The sequence below is a fragment of the Phascolarctos cinereus genome, unplaced genomic scaffold, assembly GCF_003287225.1.
Source record: "Phascolarctos cinereus isolate Bilbo 61053 unplaced genomic scaffold, phaCin_HiC Scaffold_4;HRSCAF=312, whole genome shotgun sequence".
NCBI classification, from domain to species: domain Eukaryota; kingdom Metazoa; phylum Chordata; class Mammalia; order Diprotodontia; family Phascolarctidae; genus Phascolarctos; species Phascolarctos cinereus.
The window spans coordinates 474,234,730-474,257,407 of NW_027555847.1; the positions used below are offsets into that span (position 1 = coordinate 474,234,730).

At 37.2% G+C, this 22,678-nt stretch overlaps 1 protein-coding gene across 3 annotated transcripts in view; it reads left to right on the top strand.

Annotated features, from left to right (window-relative positions):
- The window catches only part of LOC110221413 (thymocyte selection-associated high mobility group box protein TOX-like), a 131,754-nt gene extending 109,401 nt beyond the window's left edge, over positions 1 to 22,353 (top strand). For all 3 annotated transcript variants that reach the window (XM_078153399.1, XM_078153400.1, XM_021005971.2), the window contains 2 exons: positions 5,648 to 5,728; positions 21,602 to 22,353. In XM_078153399.1, coding sequence (XP_078009525.1) covers positions 5,648 to 5,728; positions 21,602 to 21,967 — 447 coding nt within the window. In that variant the 3' untranslated portion in view covers positions 21,968 to 22,353. The remainder of the gene's footprint in view (positions 1 to 5,647; positions 5,729 to 21,601) is intronic.
- Positions 22,354 to 22,678: the final 325 nt, after the last annotated feature.

Here is a 22,678-nt window from a genome sequence, read left to right on the forward strand (position 1 = left end):
ATCTCACACCATATAGCAAGGTCAAAATGGATATATGATTTACACATAAAGTGTAATACTATAAGCAAATTAAGAGAGCATGGAATAGTTTGTCAGATTTATAGATGAGGGAAGAATTTAGGACCAGAGAAGATATAGAGAGCATTACAAAATGTAAAATAGATAATTTTGATTATACTGAATTAAAAAGTTTTTGCACAAACAAAACTAATTTAACGAAAATTATAGGGAAAGCAGAAAACTGGGGAAAACAATTTTGAACAAGTATCTCTGATAAAGGCCTCACTTCTCAAATATATAGAGAAATGAGTCAAATTTATAAAAATACAAGTCATTTCCCCAATTAATAAATGATCAAAGGATATGAACAGGCAGTTTTCAGACAAAGAAATCAAAGCTATTCATAGTCATATTTTAAAAAATGCTCTAATCATTATCTATTAGAGAAATGCAAATTAAAACAACTTTGAGGTAATACCTCATACCTGTTATGTTGGCTAATATAACCAAAAAAGTGTTGGATGTTGGAGGGGATGTGGGAAAACTGGGATACTAATGTACTGTTGGTGGAAGTGTGAACTGATCCAACCATTCTGGAGAGCAATTTGGAACTATGCCCCAATAAAACTTCATACTCTTTAATCCAGCAATACCACTGCTAGTTCTATATACCAAAGACATCCCCCACAAAAGGGAGAAGTACCTATTTGTACAAAAATATAGTGGCTTTTTTTGTGGTAAGTAAGAATTGGAAATCAAAGGGATGCCTATCAATTGGGGAATGTCTAAACCAGCTGTGGTATATTATTTATTGTAGGAATATTATTGTGTTATAAGAAATGACAAGCAGTATAATTTCAGACCTTACATGAACCAAAGCTCAGTGAAGTGAATAAAACCAAGAGAATGTTGTACCCACTAACAAAGATATTGTTCGATGAAGAACTGTGAATGACTTAGCTATTCTCAGCAACACAGTGATCCAACACAATTCTGAAGGACTAATAATGAAGCATAATATCCACCTCTGGAGAAAGAACTGATATTATTTGAATATAAACTGAAGCATGCTATTTTTCATTTTTTTTCTTTTGAGTCTTCTTGTACAACATGATTAATATGGAAATGTTTTACATAATTGCACATGTATAACTTGTGTCTGATTGCTGTCTCAGGGAGGGGGTAGGAAACGGGAGGGAGGGATAGAATTTGGAACTCAAAACTTTAAAAATATTAAGAAAAAATATATAGTGCATGGTTAATTCTTCATTTGCTGGGCACTTTTATTGACTCCATGTAGTTTAAATGTCTTATCAGCCACACAGGCAATGTTATTACTTCAGTTATTTAGCAAAAAACCTCTTACTAGAAGAGCTAAGTAAGAATATATTTTAAGATGGCAAAGATAATGTATGGCATCTCTCATTTCCACTTAAAGGTAAAGTTATTTCTGTGGGTTTAAGTGCAGTTGCCAAATTGTCCATAAATACTTGTTGCTCCTAATGACTAATTGATAAAAGAGGGTGTAATAGGCCTCTTACCTAAGAAGACCATTTGCAGTGCTAGATGAACCAGCAGGAATTTTCTGCAGCTCTGCAGGATGACAGACAGAAATGGACCTCCTGCTAAGTGTGCTTAAAGTGAGAAATCAGACACTTATATTAGATAATTGCTGCACTTTATCAAACTTAGAAATGGGAATTTTCATGGAGTATACTGAAAGTGAGATATATGTAATCATTGTGTTGCTACATTGATTGTAGAGTGATCTTTTCAAAATATCCTACTTAGTTCTAAATTAGCATGGCTTTAAAGGCACACACTTTTTTTTTCTTGAGATATTTTTCATTCATCCATTCAACTTTCAACAGTTATCTCTACTATGTGCAGTGCATTAAGGCAAGCAATGGGAGAAAGTCAATGATAAATAAGATGGCAATTTGCAGTTGAGTAGGAGTGATTAGACATGCTAAATAATTGAGACAAGCTAAATAAAAATTAAAATAAGATAAGTACGTAAGAGAAGATGTCCAGCTGTGGAGAACAGAGGTTTACTGGAGGCAGTAGCATGTGAGCTTGACCTTAAAAAGAAAGAAGTAGATGTTAGTAAGCTGAGATGAGAGGAAGGAAAGAGAGTTTTCCATGTAAAGGGAACAAAATGAGCAAAATCCTGGAGGGAGAAAGTTGAATACCATAGGACACCGCCTAGCACTTTTCATCCTGTGAAAATGCTCACATGATTTTTAGCAGACTTAGTAAGTATCTTTATGCACTATATTAGATGGATGATGATTAATAATTGATAGATAATGATTCCTTTTACCTTAATTTATCAACTCTGCAATTTCCACCACTGAGTGTGATTGTTGATTTTGATATGACTGTGCCATGGTAAAAGTGGTAAATACTTGTATATGTCCAAAGGACCAATTTTCTTTTCTTTTCTTTTTTGCTGGAGAGAGCATTTTCTTTTTTAGGAATGTTTTTATTTTATAGTAATAATGTAATAATTAATGCATACACTTATGTATCACACAAAATCCAGACCTGAAAGATGAACAGCTCTTGTTGCAAGAGGACTCAGCAGGTATTGCATCCAAATAGCAGCCCTGAGTCAAACAGTGCTGGCAAATGAAGGCCAGCTTACTGAAGACAGACTGGATACATATTTTTCTGTAGTGGCCACAGTGAAGGGGAGTGCCATGAAGATGGTGTAGCTTTTGCAATCAAAACTAATCTAGTAAATAAGCTTGTATGCCTACCAAAAGGAGTAAATAACAGAGTCATGATAATGTGATTGCCACTTGCAGGAAAACACCATGCCACCATCATCAGTGCCTATGCTCCCACCATGACAAACCCTGATGAGGTCAAAAAAAAATTTTATGAAGACCTGGAGACCGTTACCATCAATGTGCCAAATGAGTTAAGCTTATAATTCTGGGAGACTTTAATGCTAGAGTAGGCTCAGCCTACTAGACATGGTAGGGAGTCTTTGGGAGGAATGGAGTTGGAAACAGCAACATCAATAGTCACTTACTACTGAAGCCAAATTGATATTCCTAAAGCCCCTATCATTTCTTAGCTCAAAAATTTTTTGTGGCTCCCTGCTACTTCTAGCATAATAGAAGGACTCAGCTTGGCATCATTTCAATCCTACACAGTCTGGCCCCAGCCTATAGTTCCAGCTGAATTTCACATGGCTGCTTTTCATGCCCTCTATAGTCTATGTGGACTGACCTGCATGCTATTTGCTGGATTTGATATTGCCTCCTCTGCTTTGGTTCCTTTGACAGTAGCGTTCTACACTCAGAGCCAGAAGGGACCTCAGAGTCTAACCTAGGCTGAATTGTCATTTTACAAATGAGAAAATTGATGATGCATCTTTTGCAGCATTTGTCCATGTCCTACCTTGAGTTCAAGAGGTCTATCCAGTGTGCTGGGGGGCCTTCTTTAAGCAAGGAAGAAGGAAGGAACTAAGCATTTATTAGCACTTAATAAGTTCCTGACACTGAAGGGAACAAACAGAAGCAAAAACAAATACAGTCCCTTCCCTCAAGGAGCTTATGTTCTAATTGGAGAAGACAACACACAAAAAGAGAGCTGAAGGGGAGGTTGGCATGAATGCATAATTGTAAAGTCCAGAGAAAGTCAGAAATGGGATCAGGAGTCAGTCCAGGCTGGGCCCCTTCACAGAATGGAGACTCCAGGAGAAACTTATCAATGGGAGAAGGGAGGAGTGCTTGTAGAAGGATATTCTGGGGTATATACTCTAGGTACTGTCCCAGATGTTCCAGAGTGAGGAGGCCCCAGGATAAAACTGCAGTAGAGGCATGATTTTAAGTCCAGAGAAAGTGAGGAACAGGGCCCAGAAAGGAATGAACAATTAGAAATATATCAGTTAGGATCCTGTTTCTAACTCCTTTGTCAAGGCTGATCATTTGTTTACCTTGAGATAGTACATCTTAATTAAAACCACTAGTACCCAGGAATAAATAGTATTTCTCACATATTGAATTTCATAGCATGGAGTCACACTCAGCTAACAATTGTCTAGCCTGGAAATAATGAAATGGTGTTTCTGTGTTGCAGGCCTATGTTCAGGGTTCACCTATTATAAATGTTTTGATAGTCTGGCCAAAGCCAAAGATAATACATCCAAATTATTATTTCTTTGCTTATGAATTTCAGTATTAGAAAAAGGTGGAAAAACCTGGCTCCCTGATGTAAAAACATCAGACTTCCTCTTGCTAAACCAAAAGCTTTGCCTTGTATAGAGTAGCTAGTATTTGGGAAGTTTGAGGAGTTCTAAGTACTGGCAACAGCAGATGGGCAGAACCATCATATAGTATAGTGAAAGTAGGAACTGAATCTACAGATGCCTACCTATTTTCATGTCACCAATTTTTTTCTTTTACTCTGAAATTATTTTTCTTTGTTTAGCTTAGCAGTGTGACCTTTGCCATATACCTAGCAAATTTTATTCACTTCAGACCATGTTTATTTTTTAAAATAAGGGTGAAGTAGTTCCTTGACAATCAGGGTTCTGCTTAGAAAATTCTGTAGGGAATAACCATTTATATAATGCCTACTCAATGCCATGTACTAGGCTAAGAACTCTTAGAAATAACAACTCATTTGATCCTCACAACAATCCTAGGAATTGGGTGCTATGATCCCAATTTATAGCTGAGGAACCTGAGGCAGAAAGAGGTTAAGTGACTTTCCCAGGGTCACACATCTAATAAATATATGATACAAAATTTGAACTCAGGTCTTCCTCACTCCAGGCCTAGTGCTGTGTCTGCTGTACCACCCATCTGCCTCTGGTATCAGTAGAGGATCAAGGCAGAATGGTCCAGGTATAATTCTACAGGCATTTGCTGTTCCAGTTCTGTACTCCAAATTTTCATCATCTTTATAAGATTATCATGGGAAGGAAGACAGTGAGATAGAAAATGTTTTTAAAATCAGTCCAAAAGAAAAAGATTAAAACTCAGCTTCTGTGATCCTGACTATAGACAGTAGGGAGCCAACAAAAGAAAACAATAGTTAGTGAACCTGCAGAAGTTATTAAGATTTTTGGAAACCATTTCTTATAGGCTGCTAAAGTGCATATGTTGTGTTTTACTGTTCTGATCAAATAATCTTGACTGCTGTATGAATGGTAAATACCTTGTTTATGTTTGTTTCCTTGCCAGTGTTCATAAGCAGTATCTTTCCCTAACCAGCTAGTTTAGAGCTCACTGTAACCTAAATAAATTCTTTCATATGACCTAAGTGAAATTGTTCTATCTCTAGTCTGTTCCTTGTAATAATCTGTAGCCTCTTTTTTTTTTTGGCAATTGGGGTTAAGTGACTTGCCCGGGGTCACACAGCTAGTAAGTGTCAAGTGTTTGGTCTGAGGCGGGATTTGAACTCAGGTCCTCCTGACTTCGAGGCCGGTGCTCTATCCACTGCACCACCTAGCTGCCCCTAGCCTCACTCTTCAAAAGAAAAAAATCTTTCAATAAAATAGGTGTTTCTAAGTGGACTATTAAGAAAAGAATATTGTTGGCAGTATGAGAGGTTGTCAGTAAAAATTATGCTTCTCTGAAAACAAAAGGAGGTATACTCTCTCATTTAGAACTCTCTCTCATTCTTATAGATCTACAAAAGAAAAACCGAAGCAGCAAAGACAGAATACCTGAAGCAGTTAGCGGCCTACAGAACCAGCCTTGTATCGAAGGTACTACATGACTGTCTGCTATTGTGACAGATTATGGCCATCTAGGCACAGACTTTGATAGCAATTTTAAAGAAAGCACACTTTGGTGTTTCGTAACAACGCTTGCCTCAACTAAAAACTAAATCCCCACTTTGTTCTAAATAGATATTCATGCTTCCAAAACCTACGCAGAGTAGAAAGACCTCTTCATCCTAATGAAGAATTATCTATTTGGGGGTTGTCAATTTTGTGGGGTTCTCCATAGTTGATTATTTTTTGTACCAGATCAACTCTCTGTCAATTTGTGCCACACTCCTAGGCTTCTTTCTTCCACAATGTTGTTGGTGAATGCTCAGGAAAATAATGAAGTTACTAATCTAGCAGCAGCATACAGGTAGCAAATAAGACACAGTCTTGGTGGCTAGAAGCTGTATTGGAATCATGGCAATCTAGGTACAAGTTCTAAGATGCCACAACATCTTACTAGTGGTGTAACCCTGAGTAAGTGACTTAACCTCTCTATGCTTTAGAGTAAGGATAGCAAACTCAAATAGAAACTTATCAGTGTGAACTGCATATTGACTTAGAAAACTACAAATTACCATCTTCATTATGGTTTTTTTTTTGTTAAACAGTTCCAAATTACTTTTCAATCTGGTTCCAATCTTGGGAATTTTGCAGACCCCTGGAGTTTGACACTTCTACCCTTAGGAAACTCCTTAGGATCAGAGACCCTTCACTGGGGGGAAAAACATTTTATATTTATAAATATACATACGTATATATATATACATACACACACATATATACACACGTGTATATATACATACACAAGTGTGTGTATATACACACATATATATTATAAATAATATGTATACACACACATACATATGTTACTTTCCAAAGCAAAGTAGAATATTTAACATTGAAGGTCTAGGTCAACCATTCAATCCATCAGTAAACATTAATTAAGTGCCTGCTGTGTGCCAGGCACTGTGCTAAATACTGGGGATACAAAAAGAGGCAAAAGGCAGTCCCTCTCCTCAAGGAGCTTACAATCTAATGGGGGAGACAACCTGCAAATAAGTATATACAAAGCAAGCTATATACAGGCTAAATAGGAAGTCATTAATAGGAGGAAGGCATTAGAATTAAGAGGATTTGGGAAGGGTATCTTATAAGATAGGATTTTACATTGGGACTTAAAGGAATCCAGAGATTACTCAATATAGTCCAGTTGTGAAAATGAATGCTGGCTTTGCAGTCACATGGCCTGCATGTGAGCTCTGGCTCTGTGACTGACTGACTACCTATGACTTGGGGTTAAAGCAACTTCCATCTCCAAGTTTTTTATCCCTCCCTCAATTGCTCTTTATTGTTGTCTCTCTGTGGCCTCAAATTATTACAGAATAACGGGTTGTTCTGATACAATACTTTACATTGTACCAGATAACACCTTCACAGCATCATTTAAATGTATTCACATCTGTTTTACTGATAAGAAACTATCTTCTCATAATTGTGAGACGGACATAGCTTGTGTCAAGGCCAAAACTCAAACCCACATCTTGTGACTCCAAGTGGAGTGCTTTCTCAGTATGCCATGTTGCATTACAGAAGGCAGGGCCTACACCTTTATAGTTCCCTTTACTGCAACACCTGAGGGTTAGCTAACCCACCCAGATTACCTGAGCTTAATTTTGGAAATCCATTCTGTGTGTGTTCTCCCCTGGGATCTCAGAGAAGCTACTGGATATATAATAATTCAGACTTGATACCAAAAGATATATGTGTGACATATCTTCTTTAAAATTTAACTTTCCATTCTGAAAAAGTCTTAAATATTTATTTTTGAGTGTCTGACTAGGTGCATTTTTAAAAAGTAAAATAGTAGTAAAAAAGTAAAAAAGTTAAAAGTTAAAATAGACTACGGTCCCATAGATTTAAAAACAAAAAAAAAGAAATATTAAGATATTAGCACTAAGATTTTAGAACATAAGATAACCTGTGTTGGGTTACGTGGCCTCCTACTCGCCCCTGGCAGTGGAAAAGAAGAATCTCCTCATTCTAGGGGTTAAAATGTAAGTTGTCCTCCAGATGACAAAAAAATTGAGCCCAGGTAGGTACAAGTGATTTCACTACATATCCTGACACCTGGTCTAGTTCTTTTTCTTAAAACTTCTTTGGGCCGGAAATGGTAGGAGTTTACCTAAAAAGCCTTAACTTCCCCTTTATCAGCCTATGATTTATTTCTCATCCATTCATTCATCAGATCCTATTTTTACATTTACGTTTTCTGCCCTTTCTCATGAAGGAGCAATTATATATGAAGCATATAAAATTATGTGAAATTAATGTGAATTTAATAGTTTTTCACTGATAAAAAGTTAAAGTTCATCATGTAGATTTCATCAGCTCACACACTTAAAAGTCTTCAGATTCCAGGACTCTGATATTATGATGGAGGATTAATCTGCACAAATTATGAAACAATTAATTTGCTACATTTCTCATCTCAGTTTATTTTATTTTTAAAGACATAAAATACATTGAATTTTGTTCAGGCTATTTCCAATACATGTAAATCAATACATAAAGTAAAAATTCCAGGAAAAGGCATTAACACTGTACAGATTGTCAGTATGCCATTACACTGACTAAGCTTTTTTTACTTTCAAAACAACTGTCCTTTGATTTGTTCTTGGTTGCAACTTTGGGTATTATTCTATCTCAGAATTACATCTACGGTACATAGCAATTTGTATAAATGCTTGAAATCGCCATTTCTGCATTTAAAACACCAAGTACTTTTTTACAACTTACTTTGACATCTTTCTGCTCTTTGCCAGTAGGAATTTTGCTGGAGCTGTTATATGTCTATTTATGTACAGCTATCTATTGTATGTATACACAATGAAGAAGAAGCATAAACATCTACTCCTCGCTGGAAAAGAATGCCCTGATGCTATGCATGGGTAGATAGATATGCAGCACAATCTTGCAGGTGACTGCAGAAAACTTACATGCTCACCATCATATCAATCAGTCAGTAAACATATTTTCATCACCTACTATGTTCTAATCCCTGTGCTAAGCTGGGGATATACAAAAAAAGCCAGACAGTCCCTGCAATTGAGAAGCTTGCAATCTAAGGGGGGAGACAACATGTAAACATATATATACAATGCAAGCTACATCCAGGATAGATAGAAAATCATTTAGAAAGCCACTACAATCAAGAGGTATTGGGGAAGGCTTCCTATAGAGGAGGGGATTTTAGTTGGGACTTAAAGGAATGCAGGAGAGAGGTCTCAGAGTGGAGGAGAGAGAGCATTCCCAGCATAAGAGACAGCCAGAGAAAATGTTCAGTGCTTAGAGGAATGTTTTATTCAAGGAACAGCCAGGAGGCCAGTGTCACTGGATCAAAGGGTACATGTTAGGGTTGGTTGATTGTCATGTTTTGTGCTTAAAGAGAACCAAAATGATATCACTGTGTTGGTGTCAAGGTACAGTGTATCTGACTGTGGCTAATCAGACCAATGTGAGCTTAGAAGGCTCTACCACAAGTTGGATATAAATAGTCCATATGAATATTTGGAGTGAAGATGTCTGTAAATTTTCACTTCTCACTTTTCTTTTGAGCTACCACAATTGTGCCTTGCTCGTAGAGCACAGTGCATTCTTTGATGTGGGCACACCATGCTGACCAGTCCTATGCCAGTGTCTCCCATATCTCACAATCAATTCAAGAGTGCTTCAGGTCTCTCTGAGAGTGTCCTTGTATCACTTCTTCTGACCTCTTTATGAACACTTGCCTTGTGTGTATTCTCTGTAAAATAGTCTTTTAGGGAAATGTGTGTTTGGTATTCAAACATTGTGGCTAGCCCATCAGCAGCAGAATTTGAATGCTTAGCACCTCTTACGATGTGATCTTCAGAATCTTCCCAAGATAATTCAGATTGAAGTGGTTCAGTTTTCTGACATGGCCTCAGTAGACTTTTCTAGGTTTCACAGGCATATGACAATGAGGTCAACACAATGGCTCTGTAGATCTTCAGTTTGTTAGGCAGTCTCTTATCTCCCATATTTTCTTTTGGAGCCTCCAAATACAGAGCTAGCTCTGGCAGTGTGTGCAGCAACCAAAAGCATATTGCCAGGGTAGGTGAACTTATCCACAGCATTCATTATTTCTTCATTAGCTGTAACCAGTTGTTCCATGTATGGATGGTGTAGTGCTGACTGGTGGAGAACTTCTTGATATTAATTATCAGCCAAAATTAGCCCATGTGGCAGAGAACTGGTCCACACTCTGTGCATTGCAGCATTAAGTGCACAGTCATCTGTGAACAAAAAGTCATATACCAACTCTCCCTCCAATTCAGTCTTGGCTTATAGCCTTTTCAACTTAAATAATTTTACCGGCAGTACAGTCGCTTACCTTCATGCCATTTTCATCCCCATCGAAGGTGTCTGACAATATCACTGAAAATGTCATCCTAAAAAAGCATGGGAGCAAACACACAGCCCTGCTTCATTCCACTGGTGACTGGGAAAGCCGAAGAGCATTGTCCTTTATCCAGAACCCACATAAGCAGGCCATCATGCAACTGACATAAAATACTAATGAACTTCAAGCAATCAGATTTTCCCTTGAACTTCCACAAGCCCTCACAACTGACAGTATCAAATGCCATGGTCAGATCAACAAACATTGTGTACAGACTTCTGTTTTGCTCTTGGCATTTCTCCCGGAGTTGTCCAGCAACAAACACTATATTGACCATTCCTCCTGAGCCCTTTCTGAAGCCACTCTGGCTCTTGGGTAGATGACCATCTTCCAAATGAAGGATTAGCTTATTAAGGAGGACTCTGGAAAGAATCTTGCCACCAATGATTAAGAGAGACACTCCCCCTATGATTGTCACAGAACAACACATTTCCTTTTCCTTTATAGATGGACAATGGAGGTATCCTTGAATTCCTGAGGGATAGCCTTCTCTTGCAATATGACCTGGAAGATCTCAGGCAGTTTTTGTATGAGCAGTTGCCCCTCTGCATTGTACGTCTCAGCTAGAAAAGAATCAGCATTAGATATCTTGCTACATGAGAGAAACTTAATGGCATTTAAAACTTCTTCAGTTAGAAGTTCAGCTAGAGAGAGATTGACTTCAACTTGAGGTATACGGTCAATGGCTTCAGCATTGGTTGATGGTGGTCTGTTGAGGACACTATGGAAGTGTTCAGCTCACCTCTCCAGGATCATGTGCTTATCACTGATCAGTGTGGCTCCATCAGTGCTGAGTAGTTGAGATGCATTGTAGATCTTTCCCATAAATAGCCTTCAGGGAACTGGAGAAGCACTTTGAATTGTTACTATCAGCATAAAACTGAATTTCATCTGCTTTCATACTGAGCCATCAATCCTTCATCCCTCTAAGCTCCACTTGAACTTTACGTTTGATGGAGTTAAACACTGCCTTACTAGAGATAGATAATTTGTCCTGCTGGTAAACCTACTGAGGTCTCATTTTTTGTTTAGTAGCTTCTGAATTTCCCCATCATTTTCATCAAACCAATATTGATGTTTGCAAGTGTTCTGGCTCTGATGCTGCCAGATTTCTGTAAGCTGTCCATTCCTTTTCTGCTCCACTGTTGCCAACCTTGTGTTGGTTCAGCTTTCCACATTCAGGGAAGCATTCTGATCTGTTGACATTAAATCTAATGGTAGTCTGGAACCACCACTTTTGTTGAATGAGAATGTTTAGCTTAGAGAGGATAAGTCTTTTATTGGTTCAGCACTCTGTGCCACACCTCACCTTCATCACCCTCACATCTTGTCTGTCTCTTCCTTACAATGACAAAGTATATTAAATGCCGGTGTTTGCTGTGAGGGTGCATCCATGAAGTTTTATTGAATTTAAATAAACTTGGTGATGAGAAGGTCATGAGACACACAAGTCTTCAGTAGTACATGATCATTGCTGTTGCTGTTTCCAAGTCCATTCCTCTCAAGGACTCCCTGCCATGTCTGATAGTTTGTGCCTACCCAGGGAATTAAAGTCACCAAGAATTACAAGATTGTCCTCTTTTGGCACATTGCTGATGAGGGTCTCTACATCTTTGAAAAAAATTCTTTGAGAATTGGAAATTGAGGTGATACCCATCAATTGGGGAATAGCTGAACAAGTTTTGGTATATGAATGTAATGGAATACTATTGTGTTATAAGAAATGATGAGCAGGCAGACTTCAGAAAAACCTGAAAAGACTTTATGGATTGATACTGAGTGAAGTGAGCAGAACCAGGAGAATTTTGTACACAGTAACAGCAACGTTGTGCGATGACAACGTTGATAGACTTAGCCCTTCTCAGCAATGCAAGAATCTAAGACATCTCCAAAGGCCTCATGATGGAAAATGCTATCCACATTCAAAGAAAGAACTATGGAGTTTGAATTCAGATAAAAAAATACTATTTGCTATTTTTTTCTTCTGTTTTGTTTTGTTTCCTCTTTCTGGTGGTTCCTCTTGTTGGTTCTAATTCTTCTTACAACATCACTAATGTGAAAATACGTTTAATAGGAATGTATATGTATAGCCTATATCAGATTGCGTGCTGTCTTGGGGAGGGAGGTTGGGAGGGAGGGGGAGAAAAATTTGAAACTCAAAAGCTTATGGAAGTGATTGTTGATAAATCAAAATAAATTAATAAAAAAAAAATTTAATTTCTTTGACCTCATCAGGGTTCGTTATGGTGGTAGAATACATATTGATGATGGTAGCGTGGTCCTTTGCTGCAAGTGGCAATCACATTGTCATGAGTCTGTCATTGACTCTTTTGGGAGGCATACAAGTTTGCTGACTAGATTAGTTTTGATTGTGAAATCTATGACAGTTTCATGGTACTTCTCATCACTGTGGCCATTCTAGAAAAAATGTGTAACCAGCTCTGACTTCTGTAAGCTGGATTTCATTTGCCAGCCTTGTTTCACTCCAGGCTATTATTTGTGTCAGAGACCATGCGGGTACTGGCAAGATCTGCTATTTGGATGCAATACCTGCTGAGTTTTCGTTCATCTTTCAGGTCTGTTGGATTTTGTGCTGTCCGTAAACATACATATGTTCCACATAACAATGGTGAGTGGAATCACCTTTGCAAAAGTTTTTGTACATTTTTTTGAGTTTTGAACACAGAGAAGGATCCCCACTTCCCACAGTAAGTAGGCCAGCAAAGCAGACAATTTTCAGTGTACCTTTTCTAGCCCCTTCCTCACAGCAGGAGGTGAACAATGCAGTCGTTAAGAAAGGCTGCTCCCAAATCCTACTGCTGCTTGGATCCAGGGAGAAGATGACCTTTATGGCCTGGGCTGCTTCTGTGTAGGGTTGGGACTAAAGTTTCCAGTACATGAGCACTTGCGTATTTATCACCTACCCATTACCACAGGATTTTAAAGTAGGTAAAAATGGTAAAATGGTATTGGTGAAATCTTTTACACATAAGTTGGATTTAAGCAAGGCAGAGCTGTGCAAAGTTGATGGCCTCACTTTCTCTTCTAGAGTCATTGGTCATTTTATTTTACTTAAGTGAGAAATTCAATTCAATTCAATTCAACAAGCATTGAATTGGAAGACACTTCCCTGTAAGTGTATTTGACTGGCTTTTGTCATATCTCTTTCTGTTTCCATTAGGGCAAAACAACCTTTTTAAAATAAAAAAAAGTTATTTATTTTTATGTTTAGTATTTGACATTATATTTGTTTTAACTACTGGTGTGATCTCTGACACAAATAGATGCCAGTACAGATGGCTAAACAAAAGAACTTTTAAAGAGAAATTGCTTGGAAAAAATATTCTTTCCAGTGTATACAATGTTAATAAAAAGACTGTTACAGTGTTTACAGTGTTAACAAAGAGTTTCCACTAACTTTGATAGATCATGATCATAGGCTTGAAAAATGAGTCTGCAAATTTGAGTTCAGCTTTGTTTGTTCAGGTTTGGGTGACATTTAATACCTTATTACCTAAACTCCTCTATTTATAAAATAGGGGAAATGATACGTCAAACTACCACAAAAGGATGGAAATGAAAATAGATTAACTTCCTTTTTTATAAATGAATGAATGAAAAAAAATTATTAAGGATTTACTCCATGCCAAAAACTATGCCAATTTTTAACTCTTATACACTATCCTTAGAAAATATTTTGTGAGTAGGATTAAGTTGTGTCAGAATCCATAGACAACAGTGGGTTAATGATCATTAACTATTAGTTTTTCCATAGTACTATGGTTGAGGAAATTCAAAAGATTCATTTTGCAAATATTAATTGAAAACTCAGTATGTGCAAGTCACCATAGGAGATTTTACATTTTATATATACATATACATACATATATATGTAAAATACCATTTCAGTAGTATTTACCAAAATTGTATACTGCTAGTAATATTTATTTTAGTAGTATACTATTAGTATTTTATATGTAAATATATTCATATATTTTTAATCTACAGTGCCTTGCACATATTGCATTTTCAATCAATATTTGTCAAATGTATATATATTATATATGTATGTATGTAGATATGTGTGTGCATGTCTGTATGTATACACACATATGTACATGGATATATATGTGTGTGTGTATTTTTTTTAAACAATCCCTGTCCTTAACGAGATAAGGCATACAAACAAATTACTGTAATACAAACTATGAAGTAAAAGTAGAATGAAAAGTTAATAGAGCTTTGTTGGGTCAGAGGAGAGAAACATCGCATTTAGGTGGAGGATTCAGAGAAGTCTTCATCAAGGAGTTATCAAGCAGAACCTTGAAGAACACGAATTTTATAAGAGAAAGAGTGGTATGTTCAAGAAACAGTAGGCCAGCATAGCTGCCCTGTTGTGTTCATTAAGGGGAATTTGGGGAGAAAAAACTGGAAAATAAGGCTAAAGTCAAGTCACAGAGGATTTTAACTGACAACTGAAGGAGTTTGGTTTATTCAGTAACAGGGAATTTTTATAGGGATCGAAGCAGAGGAAACCTGTATAATTAGAAAAATCATGGTGCCATTGACAGACACTGGGAATTCAGGAAGAAAGGCATGTTTAGAGACTTAGTTAGGAGTTCAGCTTGAGTTATACTGAGTTTGAGGCACTAGTGAAGCATACACTTGGAGGTATAATTAGTCATTTAGAAAGGATGATTCAGAGCTTAGGGGAGAGGTTAGGGCTGAAAGTAAAGATTTTGTAAAAAGGTGATCATTGAAGCTGTATTCTAATATTTAAAGGGCAAACATATGGAAATGGGTTTGGCCTCATTTTGCTTGACCCAAGAAGACTGAACTAGAAATAACAGGCTGAAATTATGGAGAGGTTGCTCTATTTATAAAATAATTTAAGTCATTCAAAAGTGGGATCGACTGCCTTGAAAGATCATGGGCTTCTCTTCATTGGAGGTCTTAAAATGCAACCAGGATAGCTAGCTACTTGTCATGGTTGTAAAGTGATTCCTGTTCCAATATGGAATGGACTAGATAACTTCTGATGTCCCTTCCAACTCTGAGATTCTGTGAATCTATGAGACTGTGAAAAGAAAGAATAGCAAAAAGAAAAGAAGAAAGCTGAGGAAAATGGGCTAAGAAGTTAGTTTTAGGGAGCAGGAAGAGGGAGAGTCATCCAGAGAGAGTGATGAGTAATAGTCAAAGAGTCAGAAGAACCTGGAAGCATAATGGAAACATTTTCAATTATGCTCATCCATATATAACCAGGAAAGCATGGTAAATTTAATAAAGAGAAGGAACTTTTGGTCAATATACATGGATTTTTTTGAGACAAGAAATTTTGTTGCTGTATTTTAGTCATTTCAGTCCTGTCTGACTCTTCATGACCCCACTTGGGGCTTTCTTGGCAGAGATATTGGAGTGGTTTGCCATTTCCTTCTCAAGTTCATTTTATAAATGATGAAACTGAGGTAAACAGGATTAAATGACTTACCCAGGGTCACCCAACTAATAAGTGTCTAAAGCCAGATTTGAACTCCGGAAGATGAGTCTTCTTGATTCGAGACCCTGATCTCTGCCACCTAACTTCCTCAAAGGAATTCTTTAAATAGAAACTTAATTTATATTTGCCATTTAGGGGGAGCAAAAAAAAATGTGTGTAGAATTAAGTGATTCCTCTGAAATAAAAAAAATAATAACCTCATAAGGCAATGCATTTGGGCTGTCTTGAATTAGTTATTGAAATGTATCGTGAGTGGCCTTTTTTTTAAAGTCAAATTTATTTACATAAATCTACTTATGACAACAATGTTGAAATAATAGCCTAAATTATACACTAAATTACAATTCTTGGGATATGTGTGAGTACATCTGAATAACAGGGCTTATGTAAATGAGATTACACACAGATACATACACACACACACACACACACACACACACACACACATGCTGAATTCAGATCTGTCCTCAGACACTTTCTAGCTGTATGATCCTGGGCAAATTACTTACTCTCTGTTTGCCTCAGTTTCATCACCTGTAAAAGTGTGATATTAATAGCACCTATCTTGCAGAATTGTCATGAGGATCAAATGAGTTGGTATTTGTAAAGAGCACTTAGCACAAAGCCTGTCACATAGAAGACACAATATAAATGCTTATTTCATATACATATATACATATGTATATTATGTTTTGTTAACTGGTCAAAGGCACTTCTATAATGAGGTGATTTATGCTACAGAGAAGTATAATGGAAACATTTTTAATTACATTCACCCCATGTATATTGATCATAGAAAAAGTATAAATGTCCTCTCCTATTAAGAGTAAAAAATAATGGAAAGCATTACATAAATTGAATTTTTAATAGAAAAATACAACCTGCTTCTAAGTTATCATTAACACTGTGTAATCCCCTCTTCCAAATGTGAAATAGACTTCAGTGGTTAGTCAGCAAATATTTATAGGTGGTGCAGTAGATAGCATGCCAAGCCTATAGACAGAAAGAACTGAGTTCAAATTTAGGCTCAGATATTTACTAGCTATGTGACCTTTGGTAAGTCACTCAAACTTTTTTTGCCTTGGTTTTCTTATTTGTAAAATGGAGATGATAATAACAGCACTTATTTCCCAGGGTTCTTGTAAGAATAAAATAATATGTATTAAACATTTTGTAAAGCTTAAAGCACCTATTTATATATATTAATTGTAAATATTATTTGTTATTATTATTATTATATAACTCCTAGCTAATATTTTTGTACGTTAGAAGTGACTACAGGGAGGTGTAGCCTAAGTGCTGCCCCAAACCCTCTGAAAACCTTTAAATAATGCCCTACAACAAATTCTGGAGCAGCAGAACCCACAAAAGGATAATTTTCCAGCCAAAGGCACATTAGAAGGGCAGCAAAAAGGCTTGTCCCACTGGGGTGAGAGTGGAGCGTAGTGCAGTGCAGGCTATGCCAGTGCAGACCAGGCCCCAGAAAACCAGGAGCAGGCCTTGGGAGCCGCCGAATCAGCAGGAGCACTCAGCCCACAGATGGTAAGGGGCTGAACAACTGGTCACAAAGAAATTACAAGGGTCTCTTTGCCGGCACTGGGGGCAGCGTTTTTTTTTTTTCACCCTTACTCAGATCTGGGTCACAGTCCTAGGTGGCAGTCCCAGGGTGACAAGGAGCACTAGCACATCAGAACTTATGGCCACAGTGGAGCAGGGACACTTGTCACAGTTTCAGAGCAGAAAAGAGTATTTGTGGTCGCTCGCAGACCAGACCACAGGCCAGGAGAGTAGTAAACACACTTCTCCTTAGGTCATACCACCATGGAAGAACTGAAAACTTACAGGTAGAAGTACCTCTGAAAACAGCTGTAGAAAACCTCTAAAGTATGCCCTCAACCCTGGCAACAGACCCCTGTGTCAGCAAAGAGTTAAAAGTCAAGAAATAGGCTGGAAAAATGAGCATACAACAGAAAAAAATTCTGACCATAGAAAGTTACTATGGTGACAAGGAAGATCAAAAGACACACTCAGAAGACAACAAAGTCAAAATTCCTGCATCCAAATCCTCTGAGAAAAATGCAAATGGGTCTCAGGCCACGGAAGGGCTCGAAAAGGATTTTGAAAATCAAGTAAGAGAGGTGGAGAAAAAATTGGGAAGAGAAATGAGAGTGTTACAAGAAAACTATGAAAAATAAGTCAACAGATTGGTAAAGAAGGCACCAAAAAAAAAAAACGAAGAAAATAACACCTTAAATAACAGACTAGGCCAAATGGTAAAAGAGGTACAAAAATTAATAAGAAGAAAAGCAGAATTGGCCAAATGGAAAACAATATGCAAAAGTTTACTGAAGAAAAGAACTCTTTGAAAAGCAGAATTGGAAAATGGAAAAAGAGACATAAAAATTTGCTGAAGAAAACACTCCTTAAAAAGAAGAACTGGTCAAATGGGAGGAAAAAAAAGCTCACTGAAGAAAATAATCCTAAAAAATTAGAAATGAGCAAATGGAAGCTAATGACTTTATGGGAAATCAAGAAAAAATAAAACAAAACCAAAAGAATGAAAAAATAGAAGAAAATGTGAACTATCTTACTGGGAAGATAACTGACCTGGAAAATAGATCCAGGAGAGATAATTTAAAAATTAGCCATGATCAAAAAGAGAGCTTAGACATCATCTTTCAAGAAATTATCAAGAAAAACTGCCCTGATATTCTGGAGCCAGAGGGTAAAATAGAAATCAAAATAATCCACTGATCATCTTCTGAAAATGTTCTGAAAACAAAAACTCCCAGGAATATTATAGCTAAATTCCAGAGCTTCTAGGTCAAGGAAAAAATATTGCAAGCAGCCAGATAGAAACAATTCAAGTATCATGAAGCCACAGTCAGGATAACACAAGATTTAGGAGCTTCTACATTAAAGGATAAGAGGACTTGGAATATGATTTTCTGGAGGGCAAAAAAAGCTAGGATTACAACCAAGAATCACCTACCTACAAAGAGAGACATAAAAAGGTAAACAGGACAGAAAAAAAACCACAACATATTATTAATAAGGGCAAACTATTTACATCCTTACAAGGGAAGTTGACACTAGTAACTCTTGAGAACTGTATTGTTATTACACCATTGTAAAGGGGAATACATAGACAGAGGTATAAGTTGGGTATAAGTTAACTTTGATGTAATGATTTTTAAAAATCTAATTAAGTGGGTTAAATGGATCTAAGGAAGTGGATTAATTGGATCTAATTAAGGGATTGTACTGGGAAAAAAGGAAAGGAGGAAGCAGAAAAGGGTAAATTATATTACAGGAAAAGGCACAAAAACCTATTACAGTAGAGGGAAATAAGGGAGGGAGATGAGCATTGTTTGAACCTTACTCTCATCAAGGAGGGAAAAACATAATCAGGTATAGAAATCTAACTTGCCCTATAGGCAGTAGGAGGGAAAAGGGAAAATAAAAGGGAGGGAGGATAGAAAGGAGGGAAGAAGTAGTAAGGGGAAGAAAAGGAGGGAGCTAATAGAAGGGTAGGTTGACTGAGGGAGGCAGTAGTCAAAAGCAAAACACTATTGAGGAGGGAAAGAGAGAAAGGAAAAAGAAAAGCACGAATGGGGGAGGAGGGAGAAACAGGATGGAAAGACAGTATTCATAATTGTGAATGTGAATGGGATGAACTCTCTCATAAAACAGAAGCAGATAAGAGATGGAATTTTGTGGTGTTACTTAGCAAAAAATATGTCTGTTTTTTACATAGTTCTCAGATATGATCTTTTATATCTTAAGAGTAAGCAGAGAAGGGAAGGGAAAAAGCATTTGTATAGCACCTTCTGTGTCCCTGGTACTATGCTAACTAAATATTTTACAAATATTATGTCATTTGATCCTCACAACAACCCTGAAAGATAGGTCTTATTATTGTTCCCATTTTTATAGTTTTGGAAACTGAGGCCAACAAAGGGTAAGTGGTTTTTCCAGGGTCACAGAGCTAGTAAGTGTTTGAGGAAAATATGAAATCAGGTCTTCCTGATTCCAGGCTCAGCACTCTATCTCCTATTCCATCAGCTGCCCTCTGCTTTAGCATATAATTTGCAGTTTTCTTCAACAGTCAGCATACATATACAGCTTCATTCTTCATATCATTTTCATTTAATTTTCTCACTTTATTGGCCTAAACAGGTATTTTAAAAATTGCTTCTAGGGCAGTTTGACTTCTGAAAATGAAGTTATCACTTTTTTGTAGTGCTATGTCATCATGCATAATAAAGTAATTTTTACAATGTGAGTATTGGCTGGTTGTTGGTGATGATACGTGGTTCAGGAAGAATGCAAATAGACTCTTCCAGGCTCAGCTCAGCCAGCAGTGCTGAAAGTAACAAGAAACTTCTGAGTTGTAAGCTGAATAAATGTGACTTGGAGGTCACAGCATGAGGGCATATATGCATCTTCAAGGCCTTGTTTTGACAAAGTGGCTTATTTCTCCAGGGGGCCATTTTAGCATTTTTTCCAGCTAGTTTCACCTTTCACCAGTTATTTTGTCAACCTCTCCTCCCCCTGCATAATTAGTAGGTAGGTTCATGATTATGGGAATTCTTGTTTGTTTTTCTTCCCTAGTTTACAACTGTCATTACATTATGATGGGGAAATTATGAAATACAAACTCCCCCCACAATTCAGATGAGGAACTCATCTATAATTTATTGTCTTACAGAGTAAGTAAGGGGGTACTTCAAGGTTAAATGACTTGCCTACAGTTATATAGCTACAAGGAGGACTTGAACCCAGGTCTCCCTGTTTTCAGGGCTTGGCCTTTATCCACTGCACTAAAGAAAAACAGTTAGGAGTCGATTCTGAACAGTTTTCTGGCTTTCAATAGAATTCATTCAGTTTATAAGTCAATTTAAAGATCATTAGGGTATTAGTATATGGCTGTGTGGAAAATTTTTAAGGTGAAATTACAGTAATTATGAAGGAGTCTCAAAATTAGGAAAGGTTATTTTTATCCAAATCATTATGGAGAGCAGTTCATTACTAACTACTTAAAGAAATCAAAATGAGCTCTGAAGTGAGTTACTTTAAAAATATGTTAATGTGGTTCTCTGCAACTTAAGTAATTTATTTCAACGGTCTATTCCTCAAAACCCATTTCCAGCAGTTTCCAGCAGCAATTCTCTCATTACAGATATGGTGGTCAATTTTCTTTACCCCACTGGGAAGAAAAATATATACCAAAAACATCCTGAGGAAAAGCCCAAATATGAACCTTCATAAAGTATACAAGCTCTGATTCAGAGTAGAACAATAATGGTACTCTGTTGTTTTCAAGTAACTTGAAAAGTCAGCAACTTAGGTATTAGAACTTGGAGAGGGGGAAAAAATCTAGACCAGCAGATAATTTTAGAGGTATTAGGACAGATGGAATAAGAAAGGCAAGATGTAAAAGTGAAAGAACGGTGAGCCTGGGTAAGGAGACAGGAGTTTAAGTGCCGGCACTTTGGCTGGGCCAGCTGCACAACCTCAGACAAAGCCCTTCACCCTTAGCCTTAGGCTCTTCATCTGGAAGATGAAGATATTTGTGCTACCTCACTCACAGTGTTAATGTAAGGATAATACATAAATTGTAAAGTACTGTATAAAATAAAACAAGATCAAGTGTTCAGAGACTATTATCTGGGTAATGACTTGTTGGTAAGATCACATAAAGAAATTCTCTTATTTAGGTCAGGGAGCCAAAAATGTAGTCCAATCCAATAAGCATTAAGTATCTACAGTGTACAAGATGCTAAATAGTATGGATATTTCTGGATATAAGAACAAGTACTTTTGAATATAGAAATCAGCCTATATGCTTGTCAATCTTAAATATTATTTTTGTCTATTTTCTCCACAGAGTTACAGCAAACCTGTTAATGTTAAAACATCCCAGCCTCTTCAGGGGATTAAGTGTAAAAAGTCAGTGTTCCATGATTCCACCCACACTCATTCAGTCTTCTCCCCAAGTTCCCACTCTCACCAACAGCCAAGAGTGAAGCGTCAAGTAACTGCCATGCACCCTATTCTTCCCAGGAACATAGCACCAAAACCTGATAATCAAATGCCAGCGACTGTCTCTGCAGCCAACGTGACAGTATCGCCTCCTCAGCTTGTGGAAATGAAAATTGATATGCCACTTTACTTTTTCAATTTACTACATATTAATGATCAATCTACTATGTATTATGTGGCTCCCTCATTATGTGAGTTTGAGCTCCCTTAAGCCTGTAACTTCAGTTCCCTACTCCACCTGACTTAAGCATCACCAACCAATCATAGCACAATGCCTGTCTCTTGACACTGGCCAGTCAAAACTCATTCTCCATCTCTGAAGTCCCAAGTTATTTTTGTCTCCTACATATTGTTTGGATTTCTGTATACTCCCCTCAACTATAAAAGAGCTGCTCTGTCAGTTGGATCCTTGACTACTAAGGGCTTTGGATCCCTTTTATTGGCAATAGCTAGCTTTGCTAATAAATTGATTATACTTGAATCTCTGTGCCTCAGTTTCTCTTTATCGCAGATTTTTATCTTGACAAGAGCCCACCTCTTCACCATCATCTCAATATACAGCAACACCAGGCAATCACAATGAGCAGCCAATTGGAAACCAACTACCAATGCAGGTCCAGTCTGCCTTACATTTACCCACAATGCAACAAGTATTTGCCAACTCTTGACTCAAGCCTCTTTTGTTAAGCACAAAATAAGATTGTTTATTATAATAAATCAGAAGGGACTTTTATCTCTTTCTCTGTTCTGCAGAATAGAATTATTGTACTTTTACAGCATTTCAGTGTAACAGATGCATTGTGACAGGTGAAATCTGAAACAACTGAGGAAGCAAAGGTTTCAGCTTCTGAGCATATCAGTTTATCAAGCCATACATGGTCATTGGATAAGAAATTGGGAACAGGCCTCTTCAGCTTGGTAC